The sequence below is a fragment of the Candoia aspera genome, chromosome 7, assembly GCF_035149785.1.
Source record: "Candoia aspera isolate rCanAsp1 chromosome 7, rCanAsp1.hap2, whole genome shotgun sequence".
In the NCBI taxonomy this organism is placed as follows: domain Eukaryota; kingdom Metazoa; phylum Chordata; class Lepidosauria; order Squamata; family Boidae; genus Candoia; species Candoia aspera.
The window spans coordinates 16,173,944-16,193,054 of NC_086159.1; the positions used below are offsets into that span (position 1 = coordinate 16,173,944).

A 19,111-nucleotide genomic window follows, 5' to 3' on the forward strand; every position below is an offset into this window, starting at 1 on the left:
GTGATTAGCAGTCTTTTCTTTTGAATAAGTTGGACCACAAGTAAATATAAGAACTTTGCAAAAAGTTAGGGAAGCATACAGTAATTGCAACTAGTCTTTCTTTCTTTTTAATAGTAATTTTATTAAAAGTTACAATTAAAAAAATAAAATACTAATACAAATTAAAAAAAAGAAAAGTAGCTAAGGATGCCAGAACCAATCAGGGGTTCACAAGCAAAAGAAAAAAAAATTGGAACCTAGATTGGAAGCACTGCCAGTAGAACATACTGTGAATGATGTAAAACTTCACGTTCCTGTTATATTTATGAAAATAAATTGGTTTCCACTGAGGTCAAAGGCAGAGGTTTACTAATATGGGGTTGACAGCATATACCCATTAATATTTTAAATGCACTTAAATCATATCAAACTACTTATGCTATTCTGTATGCCCACTCTGCTACTTCACCTGAAATTGGCAGCAATGCTGTGTTTATGCACATCATGGGAAGCTAGAATATTATTGTTTCCCAATGTGGCAATGCAGTGTGGTAGTGCATGTGGCTATGACCACAATCACTATTCCCTCCTGCAACCAGGCACAGCTCCCAGGCTTGTTCCAAACACACAAAAAACCCCACAGAGTTCCATGTTTGGATGACAGATACAACAAGCCACAGGCACAATTGTTTGTAGTTCATTAGCTACACTGAAATGCTGGAGCAGCCAGTGGGCCAGATGATAGTGACATGCAGTGCCAAACTTTTTGTGATGATTCTGGCACTCAAAGTTCACAGATAATCTAAATGGAAAGCTGGGCCTACAATGGAATGTTCTTCTGATCTATGGAATCTATCCTATTTTATGATCTATCCTATTCAATGGAAAATTGTTGAAGAGTTCAAAGTCAAAAACGCCTTGGCTCTGAACATGTGTCATTTGTGTTTTATATTTTTTGCTGGTATTAGGCTGACAGATTGTTTAAACAATCCATTTTTATTTATTTAGGAAATGTATAACCTGATTTTCATTGTAATAATTTCAAAGATGGAGTACAAATAAATTAAAACAATAAAACTGTATTATGGTTAAATATTATGCAGGATAGCAGGAACAGTAATTCAACTGTAACTGTTACTGACACATCAGCAAACATTCAAAATCTAGGATAAAAAAAATAAATCTTCAGCTGATACCAAAAACTTGGATGTGGAACTCCACTGTGCTGCTGAAAATGAATTGCTGTCAAAAGGGCATAACCACTGAATGTTACTGTCAGGGCACATACAAAAAGGAGAAGATGGTAGCAGGCCCAAGATCCAAAAGCTCCCTGGATTTAGAATAATGTTTCTCAACCATGGTAACTTTCAGATGTGTGGACTTCAACTCCCAGAATTCTGGGAGTTGGAAGTCCACATATCTGAAAGTTGCCAAGGTTGAGAACCACTGAATTAGATAGTTGTCTATGTACTCTCTCCATATTAAAGGGTAGATCTTCATCTAACTTCCAAATAAATACTGGGTCACCTGCAGACTGATCAATTCTAATGTATGTTATTGGGGAGTATATTTCACTGTTTTTTCATACCCTGAATATTCATGAACTAACCAACTATCTCATATATTTCACTGTTTTTTCATACCCTGAATATTCATGAACTAACCAACTATCTCAATCTGGTAAAATGAATTAGAACAAAAATCTGGAATTTATGCAGAACTGAATCAACTTTAGGAACTAAACTGGACCATGATGAAGTGGCATGAAATCACATAAACTCCTACTATACTCATATGGCCATTCCCTTGATCCCCAAGTGTGGGACAAGGATAACAAGGAAGATAACTTACTACAAAAGGTACAGAGCAGATAGGCTAATAAAGATCGGGCTATAAATGCTCCTGAGAGCCAGTTTGGCATAGTAGTTAAAGCACCAGGCTAGAAACCAGGAGACCGTGAGTTCTAGTCCTGCCTCAGGTAAAAAGCCAGCTGGGGGACTTTGGGCCAGTCACTTTCACTCAGCCCTAGGAAGGAGGCAATGGCAAACCAGTTCTGAAAAACTTTGCCAAGAATACTGCAGGGACTTGTCCAGGCAGTCTCCAAGAATTGGACATGATTGAACGGATATAATAATAATTGCACCCAGTACTAGAGAAAAATTACACATACAGAATCTTTGAAAAGAAGTACATGTAGTTCAATGCAGAACGCCCCCCCCAACAATAGGTTGACTAGCATGAGGAACCTTGTCCTTATGGCCAAGCATGCTCTTTCAGGGTGACATGTAACTCCTGACAACGTTGTATGTTGACTCAAAGGATTATGATTGGCTTGGCAGTTTCCCAAGAGGATTGATGATCTCCATTACCTTGAAAAACCAGGACCATCTCTGCTTTGTGTGTTTGGAAATTAAAAGTTCAGTAGTAGGGATAGAAATATATCAAAGGGGTCCTGAGACCAATGTGCAAAAAGGACATCTTTAATTTTTCCTTTGAGATTCTGAAAGTCAAGAATGTCATCTAAACTTCTTGTATCAAACATCTCTCTTTCCTAATAGTGCAGCCATTTGCCAAAAAGTGTTTGAGCTAAAGCTCTATTCCTCCAGGAGTAGGATCTCCAAATTCTGTTAACTGGTTTGAATGTTCACTGTCCTCTAGGGATATTCTGACCAAACTGAAGCTGGCCGTTTGTTTATAATCCCCTGCTCTTCAGTCAATAATACTCCCAGTAGTTTATAAATGATAAATAGCAAAGAAAAAAGGCTGAAAACCTGTGGACAGGAACTTAAATCAGAAGTTTCATAGAAAAGGGAGAACAGAAGGAAAGAAGAAAAAACTGCAGGCCTTTTAGCAAAGCTGTCTTTCACTGTTCTGCTGCCAGATGGAATGAAGTGACAGCTGAAGCTGAGGGAAGGAAGGAGAGCTTCTAAAGTTGGCATCAAAATAATGAACCCCTCAGAAAGGGCTATTCTGTAAATTAAAAACTATTCATTCATTATTGTGCCAACTGCCTTTATTATTATTATTACTCAGGGCCTATTCCTTTTTCTAATGATCTGAGCTCCAAGCACATCTCTGCTTTGCCTCTCGGAAAATATGACTCCATCTGAGAAACCTCTTGTCATAGATGACCTCCTGCCTAGGCCTCCTTCAGCTACATAGGCACACATGGAAAGTAGGTGGAGAGAAGGAGAAAAATAGCAAGAAATTAATTTGCTCAGGAGGACTACATTCTAAATTTACATATCTGAGCAAGAGCTATATAATTGCATTATCCCTCCTCATTTTGCCTCTTAATGCTTCATGTTTTACTGAGGCTATTCCACTTGAATGTATGAAAATATGATTAGGCAACCACTATATTTCTATTTCCAGCACTCCTCCAATGCTCTCCTTACCACCTATGAAGCAGAGTAAGAGTTTCACATTATGATCAAACTGCTAGAGGAGACAACTATTTAGAAATGAACAAAAATATCTAACACGAGACATATAGGGCTGCAGAGCAATTTGAATTCAAAGGGAGGGCAGTTGTGGGAGGCCAGGAGAAGATGCAGCTGCTTTCAGATGTTCCTGACAAAGGCTATGGGCACGCCCATGCGTACTCTGAATCACAGTTTTTATAGCCTTCAAATCTGGATCTTGGCACTACCCTATTATCTGGTTAGTTGCTGCAGTTTATTAGTTTCTGCCTTCCAGACAATAGCACCTATCCAAAACCCTTTTTGCAAAGGTTACCACAAAGAATGGAACTTATGCTCATCAGAAGGTACCCTTCAGACTTCCAACAACAGTACGAAATACAGCAGTTCCAAAAGCACGTATGATTTTTTTTCAATGACATTTCTATACGCATTTTATAATCTAATAACATGAGAGGAAAAATGACTCCAAAGTTGTGTATACCTGACTGGAGTTCAGACATCTGTTCTGATTAAAAAACTTCCTGAAAGGAGTCCTCAATCCCACTATAAATATTTAGCTTTTAACTCAATTAAAACAATATAAGACAGGTTTTATTCTCCACAACCTGCAACTGGAATTGATGTGCTAGCTTTTTCTAGTGTTGCCTTAGAATGAGAACCAAATTTCACAGCACCATCTTGCTGTTCATAACGTCCCCCTTTGTAAACAAACTCAGGAAGAGTGGCAGTGGTAAGAAGAGACTACTCTGAAACAGAATGGAAACAAGAGTACAGGAATAGCAAAATCTTAAGAAGTGAACAGCAGAAAGAATCTCCTTTCCCAACACTGTTAACATCTTGAGCAATTACTGAGTGGAACAAACCCCTTGACCACCACCTGGTCCTGTTTTCAGTTGCTGGTCCTGCTTCCAAGTCTGTCATGGCTCATTTAGATAGCATAGCACATTTTCTCTAAAGGAACCAGGCCAAGAACCAGGCTGAGCTGATAACTCCAACTCTAGCTCTTTATTGTTCTCACCATGTAGACAGAATCTTGCCAGACAAAAGCTACCCAACTAACCTAAGGGGAAATAACCCAGAAGGGCTCTAGGGCGGAGCTACCTTGAACCTCTTCACCTTCCCAGCAACAGTGTCCGGGCTGCGAAGCCTCTTATCTGTCTGGAATGCGTTCCCTCCCTGGGAACCAGTGGCAGTGCTGGAATCCACCACAATAAGCATCCTGGGAAAAATTGTTTCCGATTCCCCATTTCTGAGAAATTGGGTGGCTGAAGCCAAGGGGAGATGTTCTCCAACATGGCCCCAATGTTACTGAACACTTTCCCCTAAAGGAAATCCTGGCCCTCCCACTGTTGGTTGTTCATAAAAACAAGTAATCAGAACTTTTCTTCAGGGCTTTTTTAATTAATTGAGATAACATCATTATTTATTTTCTATATACTGCTCCAGTTTTAACTGAGTGTTAATTATTTTAATAGTTGTACTTTTCATGTTTTGTATTTGATTGTGACATTTTATGGTTTCTGCAAAGTTCGATCTGCCAGGGTTGGTGTTCTCTGGGCTCCATCGATTAAACAATGCCACCTATATGGGCCCTGGAAGTGTGCTTTTTCTGTAGCAGCCCCTGCTCTCTGGAGGTTCCCACTGAGATTTGAATGGCTCCCACCCTCCTGGTGTTTTGAAGGGCCTTAAAGACCTGGCTCTTCACCCAGGCTTTTAGAGAGGATGACTGATGCCCCTCCCTTCTGTTTTTATTTTCTTTGCCATTGTTGTTCTTCTGTCTTGTGCTGTTTTTAGATGTGTGGGTTTTTTCTACTGTTCTTTGTTTTAACAATTGTAAATCGCCCAGAATCATTTGGAGTTGGGCAGCATATACATTTAGTAAATTATTATTATTAAATGACAGTGGTAGCATAAAAATGAAATCAAATGAAGTGCCTTAAAAAGGTTAAAATAAGAACAATAAACTAACATTTCCTTCAAAAAAGAAGCAAAACTTAGAGTCAAAAGACAGGCATTTCTCCCCAATATAGTTCTAAGTTCTTTAAAAGTAAGGAATAAACATACCTGAAGTGCAATTTTTAACAATGATAGACCCACCACACTCACAATATCAGAATATACAGTGAGTAGAAGACAAAGAGGCTGAACATTCCACATGTAGCTACGTTGTTATGAACATGTGCAATTAGAACTCATTTGTGAACCATTAACATTATAGTATTCCAAGTAGCAAGAAAATGCTAAAAATGTTAAATCAACATTGAACAAAAGAAGTAATTTCTCTAAACATAAAAGGGGGGTTTAATGGACCTCCATCATACCTATTCCAACAAAATATTGCAGAACAAGTTGACAACTCCCTTTTTCTGATTTTTATAAGTGATTTTGCATGAAACATTAAGCCATGTTCTGGTCTATTGCCCTTATTATAAAGATGCCCAGTTACAGCTAATAATTCCCCAAATTGTCAGATTTTCAGTATTTTGACCACCTCAGTTTTATCATTTACTTTTACAACAATTGTTTTTTGCTGGCTCAGAATTTGTGCTCTTTGTTTGAACTGGTCAATGACTATAATAAAGTTTACTAAGTGACTGATACATGCATATATTTTAATGAAAAAAATGGGCAGTTTGACAAACGTATATAGTGCTAGAGAACTGACTCTAAGATAAGATATATCTCAAATTGTTTTGCATTAAGACATACTATCTTCTTTCCTGTATAAAATTAGCTTATGAGGGAGGCAAATTTATAGCTTAATACTTTTTAAAAGGAAAAGCCTATTCTTCAATATTCCAATGCCAAGTATCAGGTTGCTGAATATAAAGTTTGGGATATAAAGATTTCATGCTCCATCACCATAACTCCAAAACCTTTTTATTGTGCATGACTTGTACTTTTCTGCCTTGATTTCTCTCTCCTGCCCTTCAAGAAAAAAAAGCAGGGGAGCGGGCGAGGGTAAAGAAATGCTAACAGGAAAGCAGAATATAAACAACAGATCACAAAACCAAAATCATTGTTAGCTTTGCCAATAAAATTCTTCTCTTCAAGGATGGCTAAACAAGTAAAAATACCTTTAATGAGCTGCTGGAAGCACTATCCAATCCAGCTCTAAATAAATAACTGTCCTGAAATCTGCAAAATACTAACTTCCAAAGAAAATGAAGGGGATTTGATTCTAATTATATAGGAATTAATGGGCAATTTAAAAGGAAAATCCATCAAAACTTTATATACTCTCCCTTCTTAGCTGCAATGCTAACTTATCCTTGCTATCAGCAGCCATCTTGTCTAGGTGAGAATTTGGTAGCTTAAAATGACTGAGAAGGTGTATCTGGATAAAAATGATTATCTGCATCCATTCCAACCAGGGTTTTGCCCAGAGTTCAATCCTGCTAATTCTACTGGACCTCTTGGTATCTTTTGATACCATAGAAAAGAGGATGTTTTATGGATTTGTTCGTAGGTAAGAGATGGGATATTGGATGAAGCAATAAATGTTTGTAACCTTAGAGAGGGTGAAGAGTCACTAAATTTGTTAATTCTTGTTGTGATGAAGGTTGGAAGCCATTCTTCATATATTTCTTTTCTCTTTCTTTATTATATCCTTTTCTTTTTCTTCTCTTTCTTTTCTCTTGCACTTTCCACTCCTTCTATTCTCTTTTTTTCCTTTAAGTTTAGCTTGCATTAGATTTCACTATAAATCAAAATTCTTAATAATTGTATATATTAAAAAAAAAGAAAATTGGGATATAAATAAATAACCTATTGTAATTTTAAATTTCAGATTCTAATAAACTATTTCAAATAATGTTATCTATTTATAGGAATGCACGTGGTGCTGGGAGAAAAAAAAATCTGTATTTCTGCCAGGATGTTCTCTATTTTTATTCATCTCCACTTCTGTAAGTGTAATAATGTTTATTCAGTCAATGACCAGCAACATAAAATTAATAAAAATAACAAATAAAATCAAAATAAGTCAAATGAGTACAATTATATATAGACAACTGTAAATTTAAAAAATTATAATATAATCTATAGATCCCTATTACAATAACAACATATTTACCTAAACATTAGTAGATCCAATATATTAATACCATATTGTAATACTATATTGTAAAATATATCCTCAAAAATTTATTAAAAGATAACTAAAAATATTGATAAAAATAGAAAATTAAGCAAAAATCCCTACTTCTTTAACGGGTTTTGCCTTGTTATCATTGAGGCAGCACAAAATTTATCCAGTGTGTGTGTGATGGCTGGTTTTGAGTCCTGAAGAAGATGGTTCTCGTAAAAACTGTCTGGTCTCCCTGGAAATCTTTCTATTAGGGGGTGAATGTATATTGATCTGATATCCACTTATAAAAAGTTGTCATTACAACTGAAGACAGCAAATATTAAAGTAAAATTTTCATCAATAACTTGAACAAGAATTAACAGATGACCTGCTAGAACCACCATTAAAGGAACAGCCAGAATGAAATATTAGGAGAAACAAAGACGTACTTCATCTCTAGGACCTCCTCCAAATGCTTCCTCCTTTCAGCCCGCAAGTTGGTTAAATGGGTTTCCTTCTCAGCCAGAGACTGCTGAGTAGAGGACAGCTTTGCTTTCATAGATTCCAGTTCTTGTTTGACTTTCTCCATAGCCATCATCAACTCTTCCACCTAAGGAATTGAAGAATGATAAAGAGGAAGAAGAGAGAAAGTATGTGATTATGAAACAGTATTTGCCATTCACCAGAGCTATAGCATGATGGAACAAAAATATTGCAAATGGTCAATTTATCCTTGTTGAAATAACATGCTTAGTCTGAAATAACATGTACTGATGCGATTATAAATTAGAGACAACATTTCTTTATTACACATGTGACTATTCACTGTTGGTTTTTAATTTATAATCACTGATAATAAATCTTTTATGCACAACCTTCATTAAAATGTATAGAAAAAAGTTACATTACAAAATTTTAATTACAAAGCCAGGATCCTTAATTTCAGCTTTTAACAAAACTGTACTGAGTAACAAAATACCAAATACATTAAAATAACTTTCCTATATATATTCTGAACATTTGAACAGATCTTTCTTACTCACAGTGAAGATATAGTTTATATGAACAACTGAAGGTTGTTCTGTAACTAACTGGAGAGTTTTGCATTTAAGCTGGAACTCTATTCCATTTTGCTTATCTCTAATAAAACCATAATCTTGGGCATCAGAAGAAGCCATCTTATTTATCTGGCAATTCTTGAACCATCTTGGACCTCCCTGGACCATGTTGTAGGACAGAATATTTGATACAGCTCCAATTAAATTGCAAGTAAGAACAGGTTGCTTAAGGAGAAACATACCAGGACAAGTTAGTCTGAAGAAGTCAGAAACAGAAGGACAAAAAGACAACCCTTCTTTATCTAACTCATACTAAAACCAGTATAAGAAGGGTAGATATGGAAGGAGTTTTACTCAGAGGCCAGATTTATTTGCCAGGCCTCTTCCTAGAGCTGGGATGATTTCAGTAGGACAGAACCAGAGATACCTCTGAAGTCTTCCTCATTAATGTCATGCTGCAGAGAGCAACTCGAAACAACAGTTCCTGTGAAATAGCATCTCCTATCTGGAATGGCAAAGACTGGATGAAGACGTGGGAATCGTTACTGGAGCACCTTGAAGCAATGGCTCCCAAACAGTCTGTCTATGCCCTCACTTTCCTAGAAATTGGATAAAAGGGGTAATGCTGTATGAAAAGACCTCACAAGAGAATAGGAAAGGTAAGCTAAATCTGACCTGGTCAGAAGTCTATAACTGAATTTTTATATTGCCAAATTACATTGCTAGGTGTAACAATATCATTCCCCTAGTGGAATGCATGCTACTGAAGTATTTATTCATTCATTCATTTAAAAGATTTGTATGCCGCTCGTCTTAAAACACAAATCTATACCCACAACAGTAAAACCCCCAAACTATAAAAACCATAAAACATAAAACCATAAAATTGTTGAATTGAATCCTGCCCCCACTTCCAGCCTCCTAAAGTCCCCCAAATCTTCTCTAGAGGGATTTCTTCCTTAACAGATTTGAGGGGCACATCAGGGGCTGCAGGAGGGAGGAGGAGAAGGAAAATATGAGTTCCGTGAAGAAGAGATCTGCTCACATAACACTGGATTTAGTTTAATAATACCTTTAGTTTAATAATATAGTGTCTAATAATATCCAATATTTACTGAGTTCAGTTGCAGGATATCCCAAGTCAAGATAGAGGATTCAGCTGAATAATTCATTAAACCCTTTCTAGTTCCATGACTATATTCAGTACAAAAAAAAAATCAACCCACCAAAATATCATTTATCCAAGTCAAATCTCTCCTTTCTAAAATGAGTGGTGAAAATATTTTCCCATAAAATTGCTAACACTTCTATGAGTGACTAAGATTTACAAACCTCAAAACCCAATGCTAAGTATCTGTTTTCCCTTCTGGCTATCCCCAAAGCTTTAACATACAGTACATGAACCTCAGTTCAAGATTATGGCAACTATTCAGTAATAAGAAGCAGAGCATGTTGATATATTTACCTCTCAGACTATAAAGCAAATTGCATGTGTTAACTCCAGAAGTGGAAGATGTTTTATGCATTGGTTGAAAAAGGAAAACCACAGATATTGGGGCATTCAATAAGCCCTGCAAAATACATTAATCTACAGGGCACCGGGTTACCTACCCTGCCTTAGACCAATACAGAAATGAGACACTTTTAGAGTAATTGACCAAGAATCTCCCTCCCTCATGCTTATGATTACACAACACCCTATAAAACACCTTCAGAGTAATAACTATATCTGGATATGTTCAAAAATCCATGCTTCTTGACTGTGAGACCTAAGCGTAGAAACTCTTTTAATTCAGTAATTTAAAAAAATGGACTACTATGACATACAGGGATAGAGAACATTCTGAAATTAATACTGTATTATCAGATAGTTTTCCTTCCGATGTACATTAAGTATACTGTAACACATTTAGATTGTGGTATCAGTACATGTGTTTTAAAGCCAATCATGACACGCTTCCTGTGAATTTCATGTAATTAGCAACACAGAAATTACATGGAGAGAACTAACAATGCAAATCCATAGATATTCAAGAAATTGGTCTAGTTTGAGCCAGTATGGTCTAGTGGTTAAGGCAATGGGCTAGAAATGAGGAGACTGAGAGTTCTAGTCCCGCCTTAGGCATGAAGGCCGGCTGGGTGACCTCGGGCCAGTCCTTCTCTCTCAGCCCAACTCATCTCACAGGGTTGTTCTTGTGGGGAAAACAGGAGGAAGAAGGAGTATTAGGTATGTTCGCCGCCTTGGGTTATAAGGCGGGATAAAAATAAAATAAAATAAAATAAAATAAAAAAGAATAAAATAAAATAAAGTGCTTGGGTAGACTACAGACTCCTAGGAAAAAAGTATGGTAGTATGAGGTATAAATATCTAGAAGAGTTGAAAGCTTTTTATTATGAAAATATCTTCAAGAGTGGAAGACGATGCTCATTGAATGCATGTTTCATTGTTTGGAAACAGATTGTTTCATTTGGCTACCGAAACAATCTTTTGGGTCTACACACTAAATGTGATATAGAATATTTAATGCAACCTCAACAGATAAATTTCCTAACTTCTTATTACTGAAGAAGAGATATGCTGTAATGGGCTGTGAGAATACCCTTGGGAGACAGGAGAAAGAGCTGCAGCCAAGTTTGACAAGCAGTATCTCAGCCCGCAGAAGGAATGGGGGTGGAGAAAGTGTCTCAGAAGGGACCCTCCCTAGTTCTCTGGAAAGTAAAGGCGGGGAGGGGGAAAGCACTTTCAGATTTGCAAGATTTTGTTACTGTAATCTGATAATAAAAGTAGTATTAGTACTCATGGTTTTGGTTTCCTGTCTGAACTACCTTGAAGGGCTGACACATACCAAGATGAGGATTTGATTCTCCCATGTGCAGAATGTATGCTCTCAGTGTGATCACCAAAATAGCATACTGTGGCAGCAAAGTTAACTTTTGCTTTGGTATGAATCATGAAAAAGCTAAAATCTTCCCTCACTGAAAAAAGGAAACCATTCTCCAAATCTATCTAAGTTGCCAGACCTGAAGAGGAGAACTAGCAGCTGCAGCTTGTTAGAGGGATTGGAAGATACAGTCTTGCTGGCATGGGTGAAATGTTTCTGAGAAGGAAAACAAGAACCTTATACTTGAATTAGGCGATGAGAAAGAGAGGGGGTAAACAACTGAATGCCTGGCTTTTGCAAAGGACAATATATTGGCACCAAATACTATAACCAGTAAGAACGGTTTCTATCCCTCCCTGCATCTGGACCTCTACTTTGATGAAACTGTCTATTTAGCTAAAGCTGCTGCTTGATTAATTCCTAACACTGAAATGTTTACTTAAATACAAACCATTTCTTTATGCAAAGTTAGAAGCTTGATATGAAGTTGATAACTGGATGTATGGGTAAGCTGGTAAGCTGAGTCTACTGAAAAGCTTCAAAAGATTTTCTATTCATAATTTGCATTAGCTCTTCAGAGCAAAATTTCAGTAAGTTAAGGGCGGGGCTTTCCTAAGTTTCTTCTTTAGACCGTTACCCTCTCTTGGACTCCCTTTCCTTTTATCTGTTTGTTCCCTAGGCAGCATCTCTTCCCTCTGTCCTCCAAGGTCGCCCTCACATTCCATCATATATGCTCTGGAAGCCTCTATTCACTTCCTGTTCTTCACTGTCTGCTCCTCCAGAGAATTCACCCATGTCTGAGCCAGCAGACTCTTCTCCTGCATGAGATGATTAATTTACGTATCAATGATAATTTGATAACATTGTTTTACTCAGCCTTATAATACATTGTGGACAGTGATACAGGATGGGAGAAAGCATATATAACAGATTAATCTATGGGAGTACTTTGGTTAAATAAACTTCAGGACAAAATTATTTAAGAAGATCATTTTAAAAAAATCTATGAACAAAACTTAAGGTAGAGATGTGATGGAAAGATCAACAGGATTTAAACGCTGAAGAATAAAATATTGAAGCTAGGTTTGAAGCCGAAGTTTTTAAACACCTAATCTTACATTATGGCTTACTCCAAGTAAAGTTGTTAGAAGAGTCTTAAACACAAAAAATACTGCAGCTGTTTATGTTGTTCCTGATGTATTGTCAATTTGCATGTGCTGTCAAGAGCCTTTTAAAGAAGCATACAGTGGAGATAAGAAAGCTGAAGAGTTGTTGATTTGCTACAGCCTTTTGCAGACAGTGTCTCCACTTTTCCTAGGAAAGGACAGAAAATGAGCTCTCATCTCTTAGGGCTATTTTACAGGCAAAGCACCTAAAATTAAACCACATCAGCGTTCAGAAACATTGTTTTGTGTCTCTTTTCTAGTGCTCTATAGCTAAAATTCTCACATAAAAAAGGAAAAACAAATAAGGTATAGATGAAAATCATGTTTAAAGGAAGTTTCAGGGGCTTCTGAGGGAGGTATGGTGAACCGAAGATGACTCTGTGAAAGCGGAGTTGATGACTGCAGCAAAGACCAAGGAATTGGTCAGTAGACCAGTTCCTGAGAACCTCTCCAGATAAGGACAGTAAGGGAGATCACCCACATGTGCTCTGGATGGCTGCTCCCCATGAGGAGACCGCAGGACAGTGGTTTTCTCCAGGTCTGAGCACCGGGAGACGATAGGATTAGCCATCTTGCTCATAACTGCAGTGGAGACTTTTAAAGGACACTAAGTTCTCAAATCTCACTTTCTAATCACTTTTGGAAATTGCTCATTAACTACTTCTAAGCTATTAGAGACCTTTGGAGTGACAAGTTTGAAAATGCCAGTTGAGTCTGCCTTTAATCCTGAATGAAAGAAAAATTTAATTATAACCTTAATCTGAAATAAATAGGAAAAAGCTAAATAAGATTTTGATCTTAAAATGTTATAAATGGACTAAGGGTCCAGATAAAATTGCAATATTGAAACTTTTACAGTAAGATTTTGGAATTAATTATAAAGAACAAACAGCTTCTCGTGGGAAATAGATCCTGCTTCGGTTTTTACAAGATACAACATAGATAAATAATTTCATGATCTCAAAAACTAGACACTACAGGAGACTAAAGATTTTAGGTTGAGGAATGATTAACAAGCCTATAATATGATGCAAAATGTTGTAACTATAAAAATACTGAAGCAGACTTTTGAAGAATGGAATCAGAAAATAGTAGCCACAATGTCAGCGATGTCAGTAACAACGTCTGCTTCTATGGATAGACCATGTCCAAAAGATGTTATTGAAGAAATGTCAGATGTGGAACCAATTTTATCTGACAAGATAGAGATGGTATTGAAAGTGGATTTACAACTGACAGGCCAAGAGAATGATTCAGAAAAGGATGTTTCACTGGACCTACAAAAGAAACTGAGGTTTTAAAATTTAAAAGGGAAATACAAATGACAAACTAAGAGAGTGACCTGGATAATTTTCTCTTTATTATATTTTTACTTTTCTTTTTCTTCTCTTTTTCTTTCACTTCCCTTGCACTTTTTACTCCTCTCTTCTTTCTTTAAGTTCAGTTTGTATTAGATTTTACTATTATAATAAAAAATCTTAAGAAAAATTATAAATAAATAAGAAAGTGCTGAAACACAACATATTTTATTCCTCTGTAAAAATCTATTCATTTTAAGTCTAATTGGTTGATTATAATTTAAATTTTTATTACCAAAATTCACTGTCTTCTATATTTGAATTAAAAATAATAGTGTTGTCATGTTCATACTGTCAGATAAGACAACAATAAATTCCTTTAAGAATTTTCATAAAAGCATCTGCTGTATATATTTTTTGTGAATCCATCTTGATTTGTTATTTGTATTTCCACATTTTTGTAAAAGTAGAATTTTGTATGGTTGCCCTAATTGGTGATGCCGGTCTCCAAGTAAATTAGTAAATTAACAAATGGAAAGTGAGCATTGCTTTAAATTCTTCATATCTATTTACAGGAAGCCATCTATTTCTAAATATTTATTATTTTGTTTAAAAACAATATTGTTAATACTGTCTAATGTTATTATTTAAGAAATGCTGACATTCTATGTTCAGCTTTTTCTCTGCTGTATTTTAAAAGCACAAAACTACGTTTACATACTGGGCAATATCTGTTTTTATTTTCTGATAAATTTACTATCAGATTTATTTTAATAAACTGAATTATATTCTGGCTCTTTTGTTTTTTTAAGAAAGGAAGCTTCGATTTGAATCCCAAATTCATAAAATTTTCATGGGATATTGTAATGGACGGGTGTTTTTGTTTTTCTGGTCGTGGTAGGGAAACAGACAACTGTGGCTTAGGCTTCTTGGTGAAGGCTTCAGAAACCTCCTCTTAATTTAATATTCTGAAGACGTTTGCTGAAGATGATTGTGACTTAGCTTGTTACTCTGTCGCATATGGTGGGCAGCTCGCTCTAGACTGCAGTCACTGCCAGTGACAGGGAATGGAGAGGTACACAAACAGCAGTAAGGAATAAGAGCTGAGAAGAAGGGCCAGTGCCAGGTCTATATGTGTGAAGAAGTGGATGGAGGTATGAGTGGAGAACTAGAAAATGGAATGGAAGGATTGTGGAGGTAGAAAGGAGGAGAGAAGGGAGAACATTGGAGAAAACTGATGTCAGTTACTGGGAGTAGAAATATGTAGAGGAGTGGCTGGACAGTAGTGGTTGGAATAAGGAAGAGATCTGGAAGGCAAAAGAAGGAAAAGGAAGAGGAGGAATGAATGATTTTGGAGTGGAAAATTGGAAAAGAATATGGAGAGGGCAAGGGAAAAGTGCATGGATTGATGAAAATTTTGAGATTAAGTTGTATATGAGTATGGGAAAGTGTGTTGGACAGAAAGGAAGGGGAGATAAGAAGAAAAGGAGGAAGTGGCACAGAGATCTCCATTATTCAATGGACTGGCTGGCTGTTGAATGACAAGAGCTGCTCTGGCTGTCTTTTGGGGGTTGGGGGTTTCAATAGATTAGATTGAAGGAGTAACCTCAGCCTCTGGCTGGCTGGAAAGTGCTTGAGTGGGTAAAGCAAGGGGCCAGCACTAGAATAAATGGTTTGGGTGAATATTCCTCCTCGAGAGAGAGACAGAGCAAGGAGAATGCAAGGAGTGCAAGGAGACAGGGATAGGAGTTCCAGGAGCTGAAGAGCGTGACTGTCCCATCTCCAGCAGTGAGAGAAGGCTGAAAAAGGCTAGCACAATTTTGTCTATTAGAGAAGTCCCAGCTAGTTATCATGTGATTAGGAGGCATCATTTTAAGAGTACTGCAGATGGAGGGAAAAAATGACTAGGGTAGGAAAGGGGTGGCTAGGATGAACAGACAGTTGGAGAGTGAGGAGAGGACTGTGGTTGTGATTAGTTGACAGATTATGACTGGAGGCGGGCAGGCCATTACAGGGCAAGAGGAAGAGGAAATATGATTCCTTTCCTATTCTCCAGGACCCTGTACTCCAGGTACAATGGCAGGGATCCAGAAAGCAGTAAATGAGACACTATGGGAAGGAGTAGTGCCACCAGCATTAAGGGGACAGGGGTGCACCCCCTCCTTAAAAATTCAACCATGGATCCTGTCATCTGTTGGCCAATCTCCAACTTTCCATTTCTTGGTAAGTTGGTTGGCTGCTACTACATAGGATTCTGGATGAGAGACATTATCTGGATAAGTTTCAGTTGGGGTTCAGGTCTGGGTATGGAACTAACCGCATCAGTCACTCTTGCGGATGACCTGCAGTAGTATTTGGAAGGAGGTAGTGCACCTTTCCCCATCTTGATAGATCTCTCAGCAGCATTCAATACAAGTGACCATGGTATTGTTTTGAATTGTCTTTGAGGGCTGGAGACTGAAAACACTGTTTTGCAGTGGTTCCACTCCTTGTTGAGAGAACATATCCGATTGGTATTACTGGGGAAGGAAAGATCAAACCCTTGGGTACTTCACTGTGGGGCGTTCACTCTATCTTATTTAACATCTACATAAAATTACTGGGATAGGTCATCTGTTGGTTTGGCTTTGTTAACATCAGTATGGTACAGTAACATCAATATGCTGATGATACCTAGCTTTACATCTTGTCTCCGGGCCAGAGACAATGTGCAGGAAGTCCTGACCCAGCGCTTGGAAGCTGTGAGGGACTAGATGGAAAAAAACAGATTGTACTTGAATTCAAGCAAGACAGTTATAATTAGTACAGAAACTCTCTGGTTCCATGGAAGTTCCATCAATTCTTCTTGATGGGGTTGAACTTCCCCAGAAAGTGCCAGTGGGCGATGCAGAGGAGTTCTTGGACGTATAACTCCTGCTGGAAGAGCAGGTGGAAGCCACGGCCAGAAAAGCTTTTGGCTAGACAAAGAGGTACCTTGTGGGGGTACTTTTAAAGATGACCTGAAAGCTGCAACTAGCATAAGACACAGCTGCTAGCTAAGGAAGTTGCTGACCTCATCCTCTTTGGATTACAGTTTCATTTGGGGGGGGGGGTCAAGAGTAAAGGAAAAAACTTCCTTACTTCTCTGAGCACATTCCATTTATATGTGGTAAAATGCTCTTTGTGAGATTTTTAAAAACTATCATTAGACTGCATTTTTTTTTCAAAAACTATAACTATCAGCTTAATAGCTGATATAGTTTTTGAAAAAAAATATTCAAACTTACATCTACTGTAGTTTCAGTCTTTACTACTGCCAAGAGAAAAGGTTCAGATTCTATCTTTTTTGGAACAACTGCCCGGTGCTGTATTTGTCTCTGTGTGTATATCTTCCTTCCATCCTCCCTCTTAATTTGTCATGCTAACTGTACCTGCCATTTTTTTCACTTAGTTTATTTTATTTGGTTCATTATCTCTACCTTGCAGTCTTAAACATTCTTTCTTTGGTTTAGTTCAGGAGCAGGCAATCTGGCAGCTTTCAGACATTTTGGACAACTGTCTCTAAACAAAGGCCATGCTGTTAGCCATTTATAGGAGTTGTAATCTAAGAGAGCTCAATGACAATCTATTAACACATATTTAGAACAAAGTTGATTCTGTCTGCTTCTTACACAGCGAAATGTGATGGCATCACTGAGAAGACCTATTTCTAGGTTGTAAACAGGCCTAAAATTTATATATGGGGGAAAAAGTTAAATTATACATTACATTGTTTAATATATTTCCTTTATTTGTGTTACCCAAGTTAATCTGAAATATCAATACCAGTGACCATAAGCATGCAGACCTGTTTTTCAGCTTGTGTCCTGGCTGATTCTTCTTGAGCTAATACCATTTCCCGTTCTGCAGTTATTTGTACACTCTCTCTCAGTGCTTCTTCTAGCTCTTCAATTCGATCATCCTTCTTATGCAAACTATCCTGGAAAATGATAGGAGACCAGATGAAGTAGCTTCTAGAGCAAATCAATCAAGTGCTAGGTCACCCACAAGGGAGTTTCCAGCAATGGAATTCCACAAAGTGAAGTTTTCATACAGAAGAAAATCACTGATGTAAAGTGAAGGAAGAGCTGGAGTAAATCCACAGCCAAGACAAAAGTTAGCAAATTGAGATGAGCAATAGCAGTGCGCTTAGTGTTAAGACCGCTAGAGACTGATAGGTTGTTTTCTGTGCAAAAGCACATTTTCACATGCAGTTCAGGTTAGTAGGCAGAAGATGTAGATAAACAGCAAGCATTTACATTTCCTTCACAGGTACACTCAACTTGACAGTTCAAAAGCAAGAAATCAGAAGAAGCATGACTTGTAGTAAGTGACTTAAGAAAAAATGTCCTTTTTTTCTAAATGAAGAATGATTCTGAGATCTCTCAAAGACCAAGCCCCCTTCATATAAAGATAAAGGATCTACTTGAAAAATCAGATGAAAAGCTGAAGGCAAAGGAATCAGGTAAGTTGTATCTTAAACATTCTGTACTTTATGACTAGGAACATAATCTCATGATGAAACACATGTTTACAGATCAAAATACTACATTAAACATTCATGTAATGTCTGAAAATATAACCAGAGATTTTTAATCAAATCTGAAAACTTGAAATGCATTATAGCAAATGTTAGATCATTTTCTGCTTCTGAACTTGGAAACAAGAAACAGTTGCTTTTCCTTGTTGTTATAATAAAATGATTATCTACAAAGTGCTTTTGGCTCAACTTAAAACTGTCAACTAAATGACAGGACAACTCCATAAGCATAGTGAACCCTGCACAATGTCATAATTACAATGAATCTTATTTATATCAGAAAGGGCCTGCTAGGCTTTTCTGAATGAAAGATACCTATGTCCATAAGAATGATGGTAGTTCTGGGAAATACACACATGCAAAAAGCAGTAGTAGGATAGGGAAACACTGCACGGCAAATAATGGGGTGCAAAGTCTTGATGTTAGTAGTATGGAAGTGGGAAAGCGGGAAAAGTTTGTTATGTATGTATTTTAATGAGAACCTGTCAAATGTGCATTTCCTGATCATTTTGCAAACTAAAACCATTATGTATAATTTTATGTTTCTTTTTTTAAATTTGAAACTAGTAAGGAAATAGCTAGAATACAATGAAAAAGTGAAACTGAAATGGAAAGATTTGTTCATTTTCTGGTTACTACTAATGGATGTGTATTAGGAAAGACAAGAGCAGAATGC

General features: G+C 37.1%; 1 protein-coding gene across 5 annotated transcripts in view; it reads right to left on the reverse strand.

Annotated features, from left to right (window-relative positions):
- Window positions 1–19,111, reverse strand: part of ERC1 (ELKS/RAB6-interacting/CAST family member 1) — a 168,796-nt gene that overhangs the window by 61,588 nt on the left and 88,097 nt on the right. For 3 of the 5 annotated variants that reach the window (XM_063308521.1, XM_063308524.1, XM_063308522.1), the window contains 2 exons: window positions 17,704–17,835; window positions 7,923–8,083 (listed from right to left, as the gene is read on the reverse strand). In XM_063308521.1, the coding sequence (XP_063164591.1) occupies window positions 7,923–8,083; window positions 17,704–17,835 (293 nt within the window). The remainder of the gene's footprint in view (window positions 1–7,922; window positions 8,084–17,703; window positions 17,836–19,111) is intronic. The other 2 variants (XM_063308525.1, XM_063308523.1) reach the window with 1 other exon arrangement.